The sequence below is a fragment of the Astyanax mexicanus genome, chromosome 1 (assembly GCF_023375975.1).
Source record: "Astyanax mexicanus isolate ESR-SI-001 chromosome 1, AstMex3_surface, whole genome shotgun sequence".
NCBI lineage: Eukaryota > Metazoa > Chordata > Actinopteri > Characiformes > Acestrorhamphidae > Astyanax > Astyanax mexicanus.
The window spans coordinates 79583779-79604984 of NC_064408.1; the positions used below are offsets into that span (position 1 = coordinate 79583779).

At 37.5% G+C, this 21206-nt stretch overlaps 2 protein-coding genes across 2 annotated transcripts in view; one reads left to right on the forward strand and one right to left on the reverse strand.

Annotated features, from left to right (window-relative positions):
* zgc:153896 (alkaline phosphatase family protein) overlaps window positions 1–11481 on the reverse strand; it is a 12012-nt gene extending 531 nt beyond the window's left edge. Inside the window, exons 1-5 of the mRNA XM_007253908.4 lie at window positions 11185–11481; window positions 8514–8659; window positions 3153–3779; window positions 2289–2520; window positions 667–720 (exon numbers count right to left, since the gene is read on the reverse strand). Of these exons, the coding sequence (XP_007253970.3) occupies window positions 667–720; window positions 2289–2520; window positions 3153–3779; window positions 8514–8659; window positions 11185–11431 (1306 nt within the window). The 5' untranslated portion in view covers window positions 11432–11481. The remainder of the gene's footprint in view (window positions 1–666; window positions 721–2288; window positions 2521–3152; window positions 3780–8513; window positions 8660–11184) is intronic.
* Window positions 11482–13141: 1660 nt separating this feature from the next.
* Window positions 13142–21016, forward strand: laptm4a (lysosomal protein transmembrane 4 alpha). The gene is made up of 7 exons (XM_007253909.4): window positions 13142–13580; window positions 15864–15984; window positions 16098–16174; window positions 17721–17843; window positions 18383–18478; window positions 18742–18840; window positions 19915–21016. The coding sequence occupies exons 1-7, from the start codon at window positions 13452–13454 to the stop codon at window positions 19987–19989; spliced, it is 720 nt and encodes a 239-aa protein (XP_007253971.1). The 5' UTR covers window positions 13142–13451; the 3' UTR covers window positions 19990–21016.
* Window positions 21017–21206: the final 190 nt, after the last annotated feature.

Genomic DNA, 21206 nt, shown 5'->3' on the forward strand with positions numbered 1-21206 from the left:
ACATTTCTCCCAAAATCCAAATAAAAACATTGTTATTTAGGGTGTTTATTTGCAGAAAATGAGAAATGGCTGAAATAACAAAAAATGTAGATATTTTAGACCTCAAATAATACAAAGAAAACAAGTTTATATTCAAGTTCAGAAATCAATACTTGTGGAATAACTGGTTTTTAGTTACACTTTATTGTAATGCTAAAACTGGCAGATGATAGGGCAGCAAAGGACTGTAGAGATAACAGGCAACTGATATGATTATATCCACTGACTGCACACGAGACATGCTGTTCTGAGGCCTTTCTGGAGTGGCGGTGGCTGTGTTTACAGAGAGAAGGCTCTAGGGGGCGCTAGCTACCAGCAGTTAGGGCCTCTTAAATGGGAACTCCATGCACTGCAGGTGTAGTAGGGGTTATTTTCTTGTTCAGACATCCTGATGCAAGTGTTTATGGTAAGATATTTTAGCCTAAAATCACACGAAAGATACAAGTCCTAGCTTAAGAGCTTAACTGGTAAAATACAGACTTATTAATGCCATTCTAATTAGATACATTCCCAGGGCATAATATATCCTTAATTCAAATTTGACTGGTCACAAATTACCATTGATTTACATGGAATTTCACCTGTTCCCCTACAATTTGAGTGTTTCTACAGTGTGTGTTAGCTCACCTTCTCCCGTGGTTGTTGCAGCTGGTGTTGTATTTGGGGTCTGAGGTGTTGTTGCTGATGAATGAAAAAAACACATTTTATCTTAGTAAGAATGATTGTAGGAATATGTCAGTGCATTTATTTTTATTACATTATTACAGAGTTTGAAACAGGGAGATTGCAGGCTGTGATCATAAAAGTGTTACGTCCTTGCTGATGAAGCAAAACTGACACATATCTGATAAGATAAAGTTATTGAAATCTTACTAATACAGGTGTGTATTCTAGCCTCTAATATCTAGCTAAGGATATTTTTAAAGTAAACACAGTAATGCAGTTTTAAACTGATACACTGCAAAACAAAACAACAAAAACAAATATTTAATATTCAAGGCAAAAAATCTAATTTTCTTCTGATAAGATTTGTCTCTCTAAGTGTTGTAAGTGTGAGATTATTTGCTCGTTTTAGGAATAATTTAACCATTATCACTGATTGATAATCAAAATCAGTGATTACTAAAATCTTACTTAAATCTCATTTTGAGACTTTGCGATCGCTTATTTTAAGAAATCTACAGTCTGTGTGTGTTGGTTGTAGTTACAGCTGGTGTCTCAATGCATTCATTTTTTAGCATTATGGAATTTGAAACAGGGAGATTGCGGGCTGTGATCATGAAAGTGTCATAGATTTGCTGATAAGATAAAGTTATTTAAATCTTACTAATATAGGTGTGTATTCTAGCCTCTACCATCTAGCCAAGGATATTAAGTAAAAAGTTATGTCATTTTAAGCTGCTACACTGCAAAAAAATAAATAAATAAATAACTTCAAGGCAAAAAAAATCTTATTTTTTCTCTGACAAGATTTGTCCTTCTAAGTGTTGTAAGTGTGAGATTATTTTGCTTGTTTTAGGAATAATTTAACCATTATCATTAAATGATAATCAAAATCAGTGATTACTAAAATCTTACTTAAATGTACATACTTTTTTTTGCTTAATTAAGCATATACGTCTTAACTTAGCTTATATTTTGTATTTTTTCCTATTTATTTTTTGCAGTGTAAATGTCTTAAATGTAAATATTTAGCCATAGTTCAACCATAATTGTCAATTATAAAAAATGTTGACTTCAAATTTCATTGTAATCGTTAACTTGTGACTGCAATGTACTGCACAAAGTGCTGAGGACAGAAACACAATGGGGTGGGTTAAGGGCTGCTTACTTACTCAGTTCACACTCAGCTTGGCCACCAAGAGTGACAGACACAATTTACTAACTGAGTAGATAACATGTACACACAGAACTACATGTAGTAATATGAATATGGATCCTGGTGTTACTAGAATATTAATCTGCTATATCAAGTGAATAACCCTGTGTCTAAAACACAGGAAATGCTGACTTGATGCATTTGATGCACACAGTTCACTGCTAGGTATGAGTGTTTAGCTGTGTTGTCATTAGCTGTTAGTATTTTTCCCCCCAATGAAAGAGAAGACTAGATTATTAAACTTTAATTAAGACATGTCTGAGTGTCTTCCTGCCTCAGAATCCAGCCTTAGTAGACAGTTTTTCTTATGTTTCAGACACAGCCTTTATCACCTCTGTCCCATAGTGATATGTTTAGGTCAAGGACTTACAAGCATCAAAGTTCTCCACAAGCATTCCTTCAGTATCACTGAGGCTGCCATTGTTGGGGGCTGGCTTTACACCCAGCAGTTTGCACATTAGTGGGTAGATGCTGATACTGTTGAAAGGCTCAGATAAGTAATTTTTCTTGAAGTCTGGTCCAAATGCTCTGAATATTGTTTTCATGTCCATTTCCTCATTACTGAAACCGTGGTCTCCTTTGTTCACATAGAAGATGAACCTCTGCAATACAATACAGATTAATTATCACACAGAAATCAAACTGGTTTACCAGCAATGACATTTTCAAACATTCTGTATATGGACAGTGAGTAAAATTCTTCTTGAATACACATTTAATGTACACTACATGTTCAAATGTTTGAGGACACCCCTTCTAATGAATGCATTTAGCACCTATTGCTGTGACAGATGTGTCATTGCACACACAGCTTTTCTAGCCTTTGTAGAAAAGTATTGACAGTAGAATACGACTCTCTGGAGCAGAAATTATCATTTTTGGCACTAGGTCTAACACCAGTCGTGGGTTAGGCGGGTGTAATGCCCCAAAGGATTGAACTGTGTTTTAGGATTGATGGAGCTCCGTCCAATACTTTTGACATTCTTACCTCCCTAATGCTCAGTGAAGACAGTTATGTGAACAAAAGCCGAGTGAACTCTTTTTAAATACCCTTGATTCAAAGAAGTAGGTGTCCTAGTACTTTTGTCCATTTAGTGTATCAAATATCAGCTTTGTTTTCCACAAATGGATGTTTATTGCAGAATCGTTACTTCCAAAGGTCAAAGCTTTCATTAAAAAGACACACACTAGTAATCTAGAAAGGCCTCCACTTAGTCACGTACAAACTGCTTACCGAATTCAAATTAAAGCCCAAGTCTCCAATCAGAACAATATCTTGGATTCTACTGTTTTTCGCAAAGTGAAAGTTTTCAGGAATCTCTTCTTTCTTGTAGACAGTTAGGTTTGGATGAGCGTTTTTCAGAGCATCGTATACGGCCTGCTCCTGGCCTTTTCTGGGTCTTATCATGCCAAATCCCCCATAGTCCAGTAGGTCAAAGTGGGTTAATGTCAGGAAATTCATGTATTCAGAGAGCTTGATCTCTTTAACATCTGGGTTCTTCTTAATGGTGGTCATGCCGTGATCTGAAGTGATGATGACATTGAGACTGTTTGCTAGACTGTTCTTTTGGATCGCCTCTCGCAGATACCCAATTGTGCGGTCAATCTGCGCAATGATTTTTCTTCTCTCATTCGTCTCTGGCCCCACCATGTGGCCCACATTGTCAGGTTCTCCATAGTAAAGAGTGACAAAGTCAAAGTCTTCCTTGGTGAACCAGTCCATAACCGTATCGATGTTCTGGCGCCACTCTGTTTCGTTGTCGTCAGGGTGGTCAAATGCCTGCACAAGAGATCTGTCCACAGCCTGTCCACTGTAATTCGCTCCACCACCGGGATAGAAGAAAGAGGCAGTTTTCAGACCCTGTAAAACATTGCACAAAAAAACACTCCATTCTTTAAGAGCCGGCATATTTGAATACTAAAAGAAATACAAATACAGTTACTTAAATAAAATAAATATATTGTATTAAATTCCTGAAGTTCCTTCCTAAATAATAACACAAGCCTGTTACTCAAATGCAGAGCGAGTGCATACTTATAAAGATTACTTGATTCACTTATGTTGCACACTTTCACTCGTATTACACACTGTAAAAATTTAACATTTTGAACTATATTGCCAAAAGTCTCTGCTTGCCTGCAGTGTGTTTGGTGATGTAAGCTGCTCTGCCGTGGAAACCCATTCTACTAAGCACTCTACAGCTCAAATCTGAAGGCCACACCTTCAAGTTTGGAGGTCTGTAATGATTGACTCAGTATCTGCTTGGTTATTTTACGCGGCCTACCAATTTGTCACTGAGCTACTTGTGTTCCTAGTCACTTCCACTTACAGTTGAAAGTGAAATATTTAGTAGTGAGGACAGTTTGTGACTGGGGCTGTATCCTATCATGGTACCACGCTGGAACTGACTGAGCGCCTGAGAGCGACCCATTCCTTCACTAATGTTTGTAGAAGCAGTTTGCATGTCAAGGTACTTGGTTTTTTATACACCTGTGGTCATGAAAGTGTTTGGAAGAGTTTAATAAGTTCAGTGATCTGGATGGGTGAGCGAATACTTTGGACAATATAGTGTACATTAGCTACAATGCTCACACAAGGTATTTTTTATATATAATACTTGAGTGCTACATATATATATATATATGCATGACAGTAAACTGTTGAATCTTGTGTGCTGGGTCAGGTATATTAAAATAGAAAAACACATTAATTTGCAAGAGCAAATAGCAAGAGGTCCACAGGACTGGCTTTGAAAACCACTGTGGAAGATCTATATTTTTCCTTTATCTTAAATCCCAATAAATGTGAAGCAGGTAAGCCACTGGTGCTACCATCCCTGACCAGTGAAGATCGCCTCAACAGGCTTGAGGAAGTTCTCGGCCAGGCACTATGCCTGCTGCAGGATGAGGAATGGTAAGATTTCTACTACAATGCTAACGGAGCAGTAATATGTTTCAGAGTAGAGTGAAAAATGCTCAGACTAGAGTTATAATAACTGAAGATAGTGCTGGACGATATGGCCAAAATTTATATCACGATATATTCATTAATTTCGGTCGATACGATATATAATTTCGATATCGATATAAATACTTTGAAGGCCTCAGAAAAACTGCTAAGTATCCCTGCAATGGATATCTGTACACTACTGTCTGAAATTTTAATTTAAGTCTTTAAAGCCTCCTCTCACAAGAACTATATAATAATTTAGAAATAAAAAATGGTCAGAATAAATCAATGCTCACTTTTATTTGCATGTAGCAAAATAAAAACATGACATCCCTGTCAAATACAAACCTATAACCTATATACATATTACCAATATAAATAACTTTACATTACAACAAAGGCAGAGCTTCTTATTTTTTTGTAAACATATTTAACAGATCAAAACAAAAGTGCTTCAACCAGGATGGGGAATACAAAAAGCCTTCATATATATAAAAGAAACATGGTATCCCCGTCAAATAAACAAACCTATTAACCTATTACTATAAATAACTATATTAGATACAACATAAACTACAAAAGTGTTTCAGCCAGAATAAGGAAGATATTGTGTGTAGTGTAACTGCTTGAGGTGGTGAAACAGATTAGATGCATTACTGTTGCTGGTCGGCTCCACTCTCCGGAACAATTTGGAGCAAGCTGAAATCTGAAGTTTATCAGACCTTTGAAAGCCGAACCACTGAATTAGAATCCCTCAATTATTTCTTCTGTTTAATCACTTGTGGAAGCGTCAGGTGCACTCATTCTTCATCTAAAATGTCCTGCGCTGAAACCGAGCTTCATTGCGGAGGATTTTAGGTGCGGACCGGAACGCAGCGGAGCTTCATCGCGGGGGATTTTGGGTGCGGACCGGAACGCAGCGGAGCTTCATCGCGGAGGATTTTAGGTGCAGACCGAAACGTAGCGGAGCTTCATCGCGGGGGATTTTGGGTGCAGACCGAAACGTAGCGGAGCTTCATCGCGGAGGATTTTAGGTGCACACCGAAACGTAGCGGAGCTTCATCGCGGGGGATTTTGGGTGCAGACCGAAACGTAGCGGAGCTTCATCGCGGGGGATTTTGGGTGCGGAGCAGTGTGCGGCCGAGATCCGCTCGGTTAAGGTCGCGGGAGCTTTTAGATGCGGATCGGAGTGCAGCCGAGCTTCCTCGCGGGACATTTTAACGTTAGATGCGATGCGGAGCGGAGACGATCCATGCCTAGCCTAGCCGAACCTATCTGGCTACGTGCCAGAGGCTTAGGCTTAAGGCCAAGGCTTAGTGTGCTGCTTCTGTTGTCTCCACTGTCTCAGGTTAAAAACCTCCGCTCTGTAGTCTCTCCGGACACCATCTCCACCATGGCTCACCTCTTCACTCGTGAAGAGCGTGAAATGGACAGTGAGGTAGAGGACGCTGCTCGCACCCTCCTTCACAAGGCTGGGGAGACCAGCCTTTTTATAAGGCGGGGTGTGGAGCTAGCCCTCAGCACCATGGTGCTCTCCTGTTCACCTGGCCGAGTCCTGCAAGTTACTGCTGGATGGTGGACTACGGTAAATTCATGTTACTTATTCATTAATAGATTTGAAATAGAAACTAAATCAAGGAAGTGCCACCAGGTTGTGTAATCATGTGCATCTGACTGTGTTCGTTCACTCTCTTCTGTCCAGACACAAAAACCTGCTCTCGAGGGCTGCCACTGCACTGAGCCTGTTGAGGCTCCTGCAGGTGGTCGGGGTTTCTCGTGTGCTGACTGGCAGAAAGACGTTTGCCAGTGAACTTGTTCCTGCCATCAGCACACTGGCCTTCGATGCAGCCCAGGAAGTGAGGTAAGCAAGTTTAACTTCTGCTTTAATCAACCAATCAGATGAAGGAACCAGCACTGAATCCACTGTCATCTGTTATCCTGCTTTCTCTACAGGACCCACGCCCCAGCCGTATTGTGGTACTTGGGCACCCACGAGGAGACTGAGAGGGCCGTGGAGTAATTTATACAGCTAAAGGACCGATCATCAGTGAAGAAATTGCTTCACAAGTAATCAATTAATCAATTTATCATTTTTTCAATTATTGTCTCTAGTTGGGATGTTATTCAGTGTTCAGTTGTTCAGACTGGGTTTGGGGTCGAATGCTCAGTTCTAGAGAAGCTTACAGACTCAGAGCTGTTCACAGTGGTGGAGAACGGGAACCATACCAGAAGAGGTGGATAAGCGGCTCCACCTTCCTCTTGCCAAAGGCTCTTTCTTAGAGTCCTGGTAAGTGAGGTAACCCAGTTTCTGGGCATCCTCTAGGGAGATGGGGCACTGCTTGGTGGGAAACTCACCGGCCCTGTGGCATCAGGGCTTCCCAGTCAACCAGCTGGGAATGTCCCGCCCCCAAACAAGCCCTGCAAAGCTTGTGAGGGGTTTGCCCAGGACCGGCCGGCGTCCCCCAGCCACTCTCTTAGAGGCAGTCCACCCTTCAGAAGTATGGGACCCGTCTCTATCACTGTGACCAGCTTCTTTGGAACAAAACATTTAACACAAAACCCACCAAAAACACTGAATACATCTCAATCAGACCAGCAAAATAAAAATCCTAAAAAAAAACATGGTCTCTGTCATCATTACAAATAAGGGATATATAAATAATAACCACATGCATAGACAGAGTTATAAACAGATAGATAGACAGATAGACAGTTACGGTCTGTAGGGATATATACTTAATAACCACATGCATAGATAGAGTTATAAACGGACAAACTGACAGACAGACAGAAAGTAAAGGTCTGTAGGGATATTTAATGAATAACCACATGCATAGATAGAGTTATAAACAGACAGACAGGTAGAAAGTAAAGGTATGTAGGGATATATAATTATTAACCACATACAAAGACAGAGTTATAAACAGACAGATAGACAGTAAGGGTCTGTAGGGATATATAATCAGTAACCACATACAAAGACAGAGTTAAAAACAGATATTTATATATATATATATATATATATATATATATATATATATATATATATATATATATATATATATAAAGAGACTTAAGAGTGCTACTTTTATAAGTACAAAACCTGTTTTGTACTTATTATACTTGAATTGTATAAAAACTAGTACAAAGGTCTGACTTAAATTGTGCTAAGTGTATTTAACTGTACTAAAATTGAACTATTTTAAATATACTTAACATTTAAACATACTTCTATATGATTGTAACCCCATATTTTAAATATGCCTACAGTAAAATTATAATACATTTAATACAATAGTATTACAACTGTATCACTAGTATACGGTTATAAAGTATATTAGAAACGTTTTAAGTATATATTAAGTATATATTTTTTTCACCAGGGTAAGGAGCTATAAATAGCTTTTTATGGAATCCATATTTGCTTTGTACCTATTTGAACAGTATATTTTCTTTAAGGACTGCTGTATGCACAAAGGGTATACTTGTAGTTTAATACTACAATTTTAATAATTAGATTGTGTCTTAGTAGGGGTTTTTCTGTTTGTTAGTGAATTGCTTAAATAATGAAACCCCACACATTTATTACATTAATGTGGATGTTTAAGATTTAAATAGCAAACATGGTCTAAAATACTTCCTCACCTGGTTCTGAGCTGTTATCCATAAGGGCAGAGCGCCATTATCCCACCACTCTGATCGTTTCAGAGTTGCTTTGTGAGTTAATTTCAGAAGAGATGTGGAATTAAACATCATGTTATGAACAACTCCATGATCCTCTATCCATCTTCCTAAATAAAAATAAAAGTAAAATGGGATGAATAAAAGAGTAAATATTGTATATTACCACACTGATGTTCACATAGTAGCAGATATGGTGCAGATAGAACATAATTGTTTTTAGAATCTGGATTAAAAACGTTAAAGGTAAAACATACAATATTAGCACAAGTACGAGCAGTTATGTTGTTATATAAAGCAAAAGAGCAAGCAAAAAAAATATCACAGAATAAAAGCTGAGTGAGCAAAAGGAGGTTTCATTATCACTTTATGAACTTATTGAATTTATCTAATCTGCTTACAGGAAAGTGTCTCACCTCAGGACCTTGAACATGCAGATATAACGATAATCATTTAGTGAGCTAAAAGTGCACTCAGCTGTGTATCTGTGCAACCTTTGAGGTAATTTTGCATAATGCTCTGAATCGGAAGATTACTATCAGTTGATTACTAAGTGTTGAAGAGACAATAATCTCAGTTTTACTAGCTAATGGTCCCTCTGCATATTGTTATCAATAGTATAATTGTGAATCTGAGTCATTAAATTCCTTTATAATCAGTAAACTGAAAAAAATAGTCCTTTAATTATTAATCATAGTACACTTTGCTGTGGACTGCACTCTGTGTGCCCTGGCAGAATTAAACAGTGGAATTAGATTAAAAGAAGGTACATAAATTATCTGTCAAAAAACATTTTCTTTATGTAGATTAATTGTATGTTTACATTAGTTAACTGTTCATTTACAAAATATACTACAAGAACACATTAAATTTACATCACACACCTCATGTTCTGTGTTATTAACTATACAATAAAGATTAAGAGTTTATTAAGAAATGTACTAAACCAGAGTGGGTTCTAATAGCCAATGCAAAAACAGCACAGCTCTATTAACCCATACTGACATGCCTCCAAAAGCTTAGTCTCAGCTTAGTTTGCATCATGATGGTGAAATCTAAATTCAACACCAACAAAACTATTAAACTTCCTTCTTTTTAACAATGTATACATCCAAAAGCATGGGAACTCTGCAATGTCAAAATACTTAAAAATTGCAAAATAAAAAAAGTATTTCTCTTTGTTTTTTCCAGACAGAAAATGTCTGCAAGGAAAACGCATTTGATAGTGGTATAAGCACATGAAACCCCTTTTATAATAATTTCCCTTAGGCTTACTCTGGGAGAGCTATAATGAGCCTTCACACATATACCATCACAATCTATTGTTTATTTTTCTTTTAAATCTAAATTTAGCATGTATACATTTTCTTGATGATGTTCCGGGCATTGTCTCAGAAGGCCTAAGACTTGTGCTCAGCACTCTACGTGCTGCTTTCAGGTCACTTCAGCTGTGATCAGGTCACATGCTGGAGCTCTGCTCGGGTGACCTTCCATTAACATTATTACCATGTGACCCAAATTAACATGCATTACAATTATAGTCCTGAGGCTTTTAGCAGAAAAGGAGGGGGTTATGAAATGTGACTTTGCCTGTGAACATAACCGAGAGTTTTCAAGTAAGTGTTTATTTGTAGAGCATATTTCAAATCAACATGCTGTAGGCTGCTTTTAGATAAGAGTTATTATAAATATAGTATAAACATAAACATATACATATAGCACAACATGTAGGCCTACACATGTACACAACTATCCACAAAGTTCACAAAAACTGAGCAGAAACAATATATTGTAAAAGCAGAGACAGAAGATGCAGACCTGATGACCTGTGGTAGTTTATTTGTAATAAAAGCATTGTTACCCATGCCTACAGCTGAGTTTGTGGAACAGTCAAGAGCAGTTGATAATGTCTGTAACACTTTAAAATAAGAGTGCATAATGATGGAAATATGTCTCATCTAATTAATTGACACTAGTTAAGACATTATTAATCATTACAACATATTATACATATGTCTCAATTTATTATTAATTAACAGGATTTACAAAATTCTTTGTTGTTGAATTTTAGTAATAATATTGATGTCTTCACTACATTTAATTAATATTTATTTCAGAAACTATATAACCATTTAACAATGTACTATTAATGGATTTATCCTTGTTGTAAAATGTTATCATAAAGTCTGCTATTATACAGTCACTGGCACTGGCCTCTGTATGCTTTAAAGGGTTTTATAAAGTTTTTATAAACTTTTTTGTAGCAGTACTACAGAAAAGTGGCCTCTAGCCTTCCTCCTGTATATCTGCCATCCTGCAAACTTTTATCTAACACACCTCATTCACCTTATCAATAACTAATCACGTGAGGTCAGTTAGGGCTGGAACTAAAGTCTGCTGAAAGATGGATCTGCAGGAGGAAAGCTGGTGACCATTGTCTTGTAGGAAGGAACACTATTGATCCCTTAAAGAATATGTTTTTTTTTTTAAAGATAGCTATGTAAATTAGAGATAACAAAGTCCACTGTACTTCTTATGACATGAGCACATTCAACAATAAATTCTACTATTTTTAAACAATTCCCCTCTGATACCAGTGTAGTTCCGACATAAGCAGAATTAAAATTGTTCTTACCAGTAATTGTTGTAAAGTGTGAGGGAGATGTCATAGTAATCATGGGTGGCGTGATGTATTTTGCCTTCACACCTTCCTTTACCAACGCATCCATATTTGGTGTGTCCACATCTTCATCATAGTTCCATCTGAAACCGTCAAATGATATTAGCAGCAGCTTGTTAAATGTTCTCTTTGCTGTGCCGGACAAGGGCTTGCTGTGCACACACAGGGACACAGCAATCAGCAGCAGAAGCTCGGACTTCATGTTGAGAGACCGTCCCACCAAGCACCAGAAGGAGCAGTGAATGTGGATCTCCCCTTTATATTAGGTGTCAGTGGTGAGATAAGATTCTGCTGAATGTTGTAATCTTACAACACTGAACTTTAATACTCATTAACACAACTAGGCTGACAAACCTTGTGGTTCTCTCTGATCTTTGTAAAATATGTATTAATGCCGTCTATCACTGAACTGTTTAGTGCTGAGAGGCTGCAGGGCTTTTTAATATTTTTCTCTTTTGTGTCTTTTTGGAGATTCTATCTTCATTAAGGTATTATATTTTACATCAATATGTCTACTCTATTAGACACACCGACCAAGCCATGTAGATGTAAAGTCAGAGACAGAAGCTAATCTGTTGCTGCACAATTTGTGTTAAACAGCCTCTAGTCCTTTACCAGGACCCACAGGACACCATTAAATCCAATGCACTTCTACAAGCACTTCCCTTAATGTAATATTTTTTTGTTTAAGATGAAGTGTACAAAGCATAAGAATTAAACATATTTATATATAATCATAATTAATATATAATCAAATGTATTTTTATAAAGCTTTTCACAACTGTTGTTGTCACAGAAATGTGATCACAAGACAGAGAATCAGGAAAAACATTAAACATAAAAATACAGAAAACTCAGTGAGCCCAGAGGCTCACAAAAACTCCCTCAGAGCTGGAGGAGGAAGAAGTCTTGGGAGCACCAAGACCATCCTACCACTGGTCAAACAGTTTTTAAATGAAGGTTAAAAAAAGTCACTATACATTCACACAGGTCTAATATATTCAAGTGTATAGCAGCACCAGCACTAAAAAAGCAATTAGAATTATAAACATGAATGTAATCTGTAGTGGAGAGTGAACAAGTAGTGCGAGGCAGGTGGCAAAAACTGTGGTGGGCAGCTGATCTGTGGTGGGTGATGGAAAAGGCTGACTTCCAGAAACTTTCATCAGTCTGGCCAGAAAAGGGACAGGAGAACTTAAGGGTCCAACATCCATCTGTATGGGGTTGGACAGGTGGGCAGTCAGTAACTTAGAGGAAGGCAGAAAGATGCTATTCTTTTTGACTGGATTTATGGAGAACAGAAAATATGCAACGATTAGTCGATATAACGGACAATGTCGATTATTTAAATTTGCCAAATTTCACTGTCAACTGAATGTTAGTTTGTAACAGTACCACATTACACAAAGTGCTGGGGAGAGAAGCGCAATGGGAGATGGGTAAATGGCTCACTTATTCTGTGCCTCCAAAAGTGCCCAAACACAAGAGATTACATATTAAATCTCTAAATATCAGCACTTTCCACATTTAAACAACATCTAGACATTCAAATACCTTCTAAATCTCACGTTCAGCTGTTTCTATTGTTTTTAGAGATGAAGGCCATGGCAGAAATGTCATATTTATATTTCTGTTACTGTTATTGTTGGTATTCATTGTGCTATTGTTATAATAGATGTATCAATATGTAGTACACAATGAAATACATTATTAGCATATTATGTATTACAAGTATTGCATACTTTTAATTATTAACTTTAATAAATATATATTTTTATTATTATGAAATAGTAATCACAGGGATAGTATGACTGTAAAATGATGATGATGATGATGATGATGATGATGATGATGATGATGATGATGATGATGTGGTGATGTGGTGTAGGGGCTGTGCAGTGCAGTGTGTGTGTGTGTGACCCAGCGCTCGCTCGCTCTGTCGGTCGGTGGGTAGTGCTGTGTGTGCTCTGTGAGTGTGTGTGTGTGTTCAGGGCTCGTTATTTATATAACAGAGCCGGAGCTGATCAGCGGCGCTTCCAGAAACAATCGAGCGCTGGTGCTCCGAGTCGCGGGCCTGTCCGCAGGGAGGCTGTGTGTCTGTTAGCGGGTGTTGGTGTTGGGCCTGTCCGCAGGGAGCGGGTTGGAGGCGGAGGTGCGCTCTCCTCCTCCTCTTCGGGGCTGTTTGTGTTTTCGGGCCGAGCTTCTCCTCCTCCTACTCGGAGATGTTCATCCACGGTGTTCACAACGACGCCATGCATTTTAAACCGAGCCGCAGCAGACTCTACACCACACGCTGCTGCGGGTGCTGTCATGTCCGGACGGGCACCATCATCCTGGGCACCTGGTACATGGTGAGTCTGCGCGGCCGTGGTTCCGCTTTACTGGGGCTCAGCGCTCTGTTTATTTCCTGATGCCGTTACCCGGACCGCCGCCTGCCGTTAGCAACACGGGCTAGCTGTCGTTAGCCGCTTCATCAGCTAGCTAAACACAGTGACACTGAGGAGTCTGTTTATAATCACTGATATTGTGAAGTATTAAACACAAGAAGACAGTGTTTTTGTTTTAAATAAAACCATAACCCCTTTATTAGTGGAGTCTTGTTCCAAATAACAGTCTAAACGCGGTTATTTCAGTGTTATTTTTGCTAACCTCTGCAATACATTAACGTTAGCTTAGCATAACTGGGTTAGCTAAGCTAGCGGTTAACTGACTAGCCTTAGCGAGCTTAGATAATACGATCCAGCTAGCTTTAGAGGCTAACCAGCAAGTTTAAAGTCAATTTTGTCATATATAAGTATCTCTAAGAAGTGGTGGTTATGAGACATTAAACTGGTGCTAGTTATTCTGGGCGTTTTCTACAATATGTTTAGACACACTATCAATTGAATTCCCGAGAATTCTCGCTGAAACTCGTCCGATAGCCAGATATATAGCCCACTGGAAGATGAACAACAACGCCATCCATAACTCCTGAAGGCCTAAACTGTTGCCTTCCAGCTACGAGAACCCAGTTTCTAAACTGTCCAGACAGGGACTCAGACTCTTGTCATTTTAATGTTTATTTCCTAGGCCAGGATTTTAGTAAATTTTATGCGTGACATTACACACCTAAACCTTCAAGATTTCTGTTCAAGCATTAACGTTATATAAAAGCTTTCATTTTTGATAATAAACGTTACCACAAATTGTAATTGTAATTGTAATAGAAATGATTTAAAAACATGTAAGTAAATATGTAACTTTAAAAATATAATGAATATCAATCATTATATTCGCTCTTTCTTTAACATAATTTTAAAATCAGTATTTTCCTAAATACAAATCAAACAGTTCTCCAAACCTTTAGTTTTGTTTCAGTAGTCTAGTTTTTTACGTTTTTTATGCAGAATTTGGGTTGATTAAATTTTTAGGTGGAGTAGAGAGAAAACAGGCATGATAAGTATATGTAATTTAGACACTCCATGAGTTAAAATGGAAGTGCTGTAAGGGACATTTTTATTCCTAATATAGTTCACTATCTAACACCTCATAATGTGTTGCAAAATGTACTGTACAGAATTTTCCATGTATACCATAATGCAATGCAAAGGTGTTATGTCAGTTGTCCTCAAAGCGGCAAAAACAAGGATGTTTGTATGTTTGGGTGCTGTTTGGTCGTTTCCTGTCAGTCAGTCCGTCAGTTTACTATATAGTAAATGCTATATTGTGAATTAGATAATGTGTGAACTATTCCAAACACACCAGTACTCTTAGAGTCTTAGATGCTGCTTTAGAGTAGTGTACATCTTGGTGAGAGATTGTTGACTTGAAATGAGTTGTTAAGTTGACAGACAGGGAGTGCAGCATTGGAATAGTTGTTTTGATGGATTGTTCATTATCCAGACCATCCAGCCACTGTCATCTTTATTTGCAGTTGTTTCATAAATGAGAAACATGGACTTTATATTTAGTGATGAATCCAGATACTGTGTCCGAGACTCAACTGCTGGTTTGATGACTTGAGGATCCATCGCATCATCACATTTTTAGCAGAATAATGCTTTCCCATACACAGAGTGAGTTTTCCAGGAATGCAAGATTGCAGTCGTTCTTTTGCCTGTCTAGTCACTAGATTTATTGTCAATCAAGCTTTTGAGGAGTACGGGATCTACAAGCCCAGCTGTGACACGTGTGGGCAAATGTGTGGTAGGATGCCATATGGACATTGTATTCTTCCATGCCTTGTAATGTCATCTTGAATCCAGGTTCCACGTGGCCCAACAGGATAATAGAGCCTCTTCTGCTATGTAGTGGTCACTGTTTTAAAAACATCACATAGTGAACCACTTTTTTTACATGTAAACCAATCTTTACAAACTAATAAATAAACTATATTTTTGAAAGTCAGTACAGTATTACAAAAAAAATACTACAAAAAATATCCATATTTTCTTACAGCCTTATTCTTAAAACTAAATAGTTCATACACTCACTGACATTTACAGAGAATCAGCAGCCAGACTCCTTCACTTTTGTGCTGGCCTTGTTTTTATTTGTGTTTGTTTTCATGTTATATAGTGTCTACAAATGGCGATATTACAGATAGTACATATGTACAGAATAACTCCATGCTAGCATTTACATCTTTTTCTCAGGTGGTGAACCTGTTGATGGGAATCTTGCTGACTGTGGCAGTTACCCACCCTGAGAACGTTCCCACAGTTGACCTGCAGTATGAGGTTATCGAGCACTATTTTGCCTCGGACAGAATGTCAGGTAGGTTATAGTGGTAAAGGCTGTTTCTGCTCTTTATTTGTGTTGTTATGTTTGGCTAAGATACTTAAATACTAAAGATGCCATGCATTCGATTTCTTTGTCCTATTTTCCAGAACATGCTTGTGTGGGATTTGCCATCTCCCTACTGATGCTTACCATCAGCGCCATGATGGTGTATGGCGCCATTACCGTAAGTGTATATGAGAAGGTGCTGTGTCTGGTGTTACCATACTATTCTACTTGTATCTAGTTGACTAGAGGTGATCAAACATTTTCAGGTTTTTGTATACAAGACAAAAACCTAGTATGATGTTTTCTGTCTATATTAGAAACACTTTTGGTTCACTTTTTAATTTTAAGGGAAAATGTTACTGAAAAATGTATTTTTACCTAAAATACCTGACTTTCTGAGAAACCCTGCTTGTGCAATCAGTTCTTTGTGTATTTTATTTAATACATACATGACATGTATGTAGCGTAGCTAATAATCTTTGTATTAGGCAGAGTAAATGCACTGTTGTTTAACAAACACATTATGTTAATCTTTAATAGCATAAATTGATAAGTGAACACTGTGTTTCCATTGCAGTTACCGACCTCTGTTAATGTTATACTGTGGTCACTGTAATGTAAAATAAGCTGTGAGAAAATTATGTTCTAGTTGATTGACATTCATTCTCTTAAAGCACCCATATGGAAAAACATTGTGTAAACAGTGTTGGAGGTTCAAAACACCTGTTCACTTTTCACTTTTCAAACCAGTACAGTCTTCAAATGGAAAATGTGCGGCAAGACAGTCTGTTTTAACATTTTCTGTAACTTGTTTGCATATCTCTGTTTTTTATTTTGTAAGTTCTCAGGGTGCATTAGAAGACTTTGCACCAATGTACCAGATTAGCACAGAAAATACATTCAGAGCAGAAGTGTGCACAAGTGTGCAGGCTCACATATGATTCTCAGTTCCTTTGATCTGAATTGTGGGTTATTTTAAGTTGTTACAAGACCTACATGATGTTATAGCTGTGCAAGTACTTTAAGTGTCCTTGTGTCATTTTAATCTAATCTGCACTTTACAGTCTTGCAAGATGGCACCATTCAAATCAGGTTTGATGTTAGCGTGTTGTATTGTAGTTTTCATTGTAAAGGCATATTTGTCTTAGTCAAACTTGTTACTTCTTGCTTAGTTGAACATAGCAATATAACAAATTTAGAATGCCCTTAAACCCCTTTACCTTGTATATAGACATCTAGAATAGATACCCCCTGATATCTTGTCTCATAATACTCATACCAGAGTATTTAGAATTTGCTTCAGGCCTAGGATGCAGAGATGACTGTACAAGATTGAACCCAACAGAATAAACCCAAGATATTTCATGTTTTGTCTGGTCAACGTAATTTCATTGTATTAATAACACAATGAAATTACGTTGACCAGTTTGCAGTGAAATAAAAGTCAGAATAAATGTATGAAAAATCATTGTTGATTGTTATTTGTGTTTGTACTAAAGTTTAGTAAGGACTTATTAACACTATAATAAGGGTATTATTACAGACAGCAGCTAAAGTGGATGATTTTGGTATTTGAGTGCATTTCTTAGAATGTAAACACTTACCAGTAAATGTATTCATATTCATTATAAGTAGGTGTGGTCACTGTATAGGTAACAAAATCCAGTGGACAACTGACAACATAACAATAGAGCTCTGTTTATTATTATTTTGTTTTACATCAGCATCGCGACGGCTGGCTCATCCCGTTCTTCTGCTACCAGCTGTTTGACTTTGCTCTGAGCTGCCTGGTGGCCATCAGCTCTCTCACCTACCTACCCCGGATCAAGTACTACCTGAATCAACTGGTCAGTGCTCTTCCAGGATCTTTGTTGTTGTATAAGTCTTCTGACATGACAGTTTAAAATAAGGGGAAAATAAATTTGAAATAAATCCTTATTGTTTTATAAGTAATTAAATTTAATTTATCATTAGAGGAGAAATGTGATTTTCTTAATAAGTGATGGAGTAGCAGAGATTGTTCACATCCAGACTCTTCTTTTGGGAGAGGGACATTGATTGCAATTAAATCAGTCTGAACTGCTGTCACATACATCTGACAAAGGGCTGTCAAAAAAAAACTCTAAAGACAGCTAATAAAGGTTTAAATCCCTTTATTTATTGAGCTGTGCACAGTGGGGTAGATTTTAATGTTGTGCCATGTGGTGCAAGCTTGTCACACCATTTTAAGGAATTGATGCAAAATCTTATTCTATGGAAGCACTGTTTAATGTGTCTTTTCATGAGTTTGTGAAATGTTAAAAAGCTCATTGCTTTAAAGTCTCACCGTCCCCTAAATGTTCACCTTGAAAGCGTTTGTATTTCATGCTTTTCCCCCCCCTTTTAGCCGGACTTCCCATACAAAGACAACCTTCTTTCTCTGGACTCCAGCTGCCTCCTGCTGTTCTTGCTGATCTTCTTTGCTGTCCTGATCATCCTGAAGGTATTCCAACTTCCAGCAACATCCAGACAGCTTTTTACTCTGAAATGAAATATATTTTTTAAAATTTATTTTCAATGTATCATTTAAGTTCATTTCAAATTTGGAATTCACATATTGTGGTGGATTCATGTTAGTGTTTTTGGCTGAATTAATGGCATTAAACGTAGTGTTTTTCCTTTGCAATGATTTCATATAGTAGGCATCTTTAACTATGAATATGCCTTAGTATAACATTAATGATTGTTTTTTTTTCCCACATACAGGCTTACTTGATCAACTGTGTGTGGAACTGCTACAAGTACATCAACAATAGAAACATGCCAGAGATTGCTGTTTACCCTGCTTTTGAGACTCCACCACAGGTATATCAACAGCTGCTGTATCATCCACTCATAAGGCTTTCAGCAAAAGAGCTGCTTTACTTTTGGTAACAGCTGATATATATTTAACCGTTTAAGTAGACACCAAGGTCACAATTTTAGACTTGTGCAAACGAGTATGCAAATTTGTGAGCAGTAATTCATGCTTGATCTCACCCTTGAGTAGATATTTTAATAGGAAGTTGAGTGAGTATGCAGTTATACTTAAAAAGCTGCAGTTTTGAACCATGCAGTTTGAGTGTGTCCTGTGGTAAGATTATATAAAGAAGGGTTGTCCCAATACCACTAATATAATTAAAAGTATTACAGTAATGCGCACTGATACATTATACAGTGACTCTTTAAAATTAAAACTGTGGTAAGGATAAAACTTTAGCAGTTTAAAAAAACTTTATTAGTAGAAAACTGTTCAGTTGCAGGCAAACTACTGCAACAGCCCATTGCTGACTTATAATAAGTACAAAAAGGTTTTCTTAATTATATTTAAAGAACAACATGTAAGTGAGCAGCTTCTCTAAAGGGTACTGCACATTTCTTGCCAGCAGAGGGCTCTCCTTGCATAAAGCATACGTCTTGTATGTGCGTGCCCGTTTGTAAAGTGAGGAAATGTGTTAAGATTTGTTCTCTTAACTATGATTCCATTCCTGTATACAGCTCTGAAAAATTCATATGTATATCTTTGAGTAAAATTAACATATTTTTTTCTATTAACTATGGACAACATTTCTCCCACATTCCACATAAAAATGTAGACATTTAGAGCATTTATTTGCAGAAAATGAGAAATGACCATCTTGCCATGTTCCCCTCCATCAGTCTTGCATACTGCTTTTGGATAACTTTATGCCACTCCTAGGGCAAAAACTCAAGCAGTTCAGTTTGGTTTGATGGTTTGGGATCATCCATCTTTTTCTTGATTATATTCCAGTGGTTTTAAATTTGGTAATATCAAAGAAACCAATCATTTTTAAGAGCTGCATGTATGTCTGGATGTGTATACTCATTAAGGCCTATGTTTAATGTGTTAAATGGCATTCTTTTATGCTTTTCATGCAGTATATCCTCCCTACCTATGAGATGGCCATGACAATGCCAGCAAAGGAGCCTCCACCTCCCTACATGCCTGCCTGAAGTCCATGTCTCTTTCCTAATGAAAGTCACTGCAGATATTCTTCATGGCCTTTTGATCCCCACCTTCCACTCTGTAGAACGGAGGGTGCTAAGATTTCCCCATCACAAGTTTCACTTTAAACCTCTGCATATTGCATAGACCTAACCATATTTGTCATTAGCATGACTTACTTGCCTCTCATAATGTGTTGTGACAGTTCATCACTTACAGATCTATTTTTGTAAAGTAATAGAAAACAAATGAAATAAGACTTTGCAGTGGGTTTTTGGGGGAATAGTTGTTCGGGGGAATTTAGTTTGTGGTGATTATGCCTCATCGCGAGCTGGATCGCATAGCAAAATTGTGCTTCTGACAGCATTGTATAGTTTATTCCTTGTGATGAGTTTCTTCTAAGACAAGGCGGGTCATCTGCCAACGAGTGATGCACATGAAGCAGTGAAAGCTTTCACTTTCCAAAACTTTCCTCTCTCTTTTTATTTTTCCATGCTTTTCTTGGTAACTAAGTTGAAGAGATATTGTGAAAATAAATTTGCTTTACCAGTTTGCTGTCCACTAACGTTAAGAAGCACTACTTTCTCGCTTGGCTAATGTAAAGGAACCTGTTTTAGTTTAAGCGTCTGTCTTTGACAATCCAATGTGAAACTAAAAGAAACCCTTTTTCCATTTGTGTATTTTGTGCAAAAGTAAGATTTTATCAAAGCATAGGCGAAAGAGGTTGTAGCACTTTATCTTGTTTTATATATTTAGTGTTGTGTCAGTCCACCCATTCATTCATTGAACCATGTACCAGCATCTTTAGCAGCATTCATTGTGCTCTGTTGTTGTGATAGATAGTAATCATTGCTTCAACACATTGCGAACAAGAGAGGAGGGTCTTTTTTTCTCTCAAACCAGATGATGCTTTGGAAACTGCTAGTGTTGTAAACATCAATGGATGCATGCTAATCCCTCTCTCTTTCTTGATCTCTTTTTCTTGTACACATTCTGGTGAGCTGATTACTTCAGTAATAAACAATTTCAAACATTGTTATCCTTTTCATGCATTTGCTTATACAACTATAGCTAAAAGGCTTTATAAAATGCAAATGGCTTGCTTATCCAACAGGTGAATCAGGCAGCAGCAGCCATCGCACAACAGTACAACAGAATTCAACTGCTTCATTTGATACACACACTCACTCTCTGAGTACACACATGGAGCATTGAGAATCTGGAA

Excerpts from the sequence above, each read along its gene's own strand:
- laptm4a (XM_007253909.4), top strand. The coding sequence starts at position 13,452 with ATGTTCATCCACGGTGTTCACAACGACGCCATGCATTTTAAACCGAGC. Across the intron at positions 13,581-15,863 it reads TCCTGGGCACCTGGTACATG|GTGGTGAACCTGTTGATGGG; the intron begins GTGAGTCTGCGC and ends TCTTTTTCTCAG. Across the intron at positions 18,479-18,741 it reads CTGTCCTGATCATCCTGAAG|GCTTACTTGATCAACTGTGT; the intron begins GTATTCCAACTT and ends TCCCACATACAG.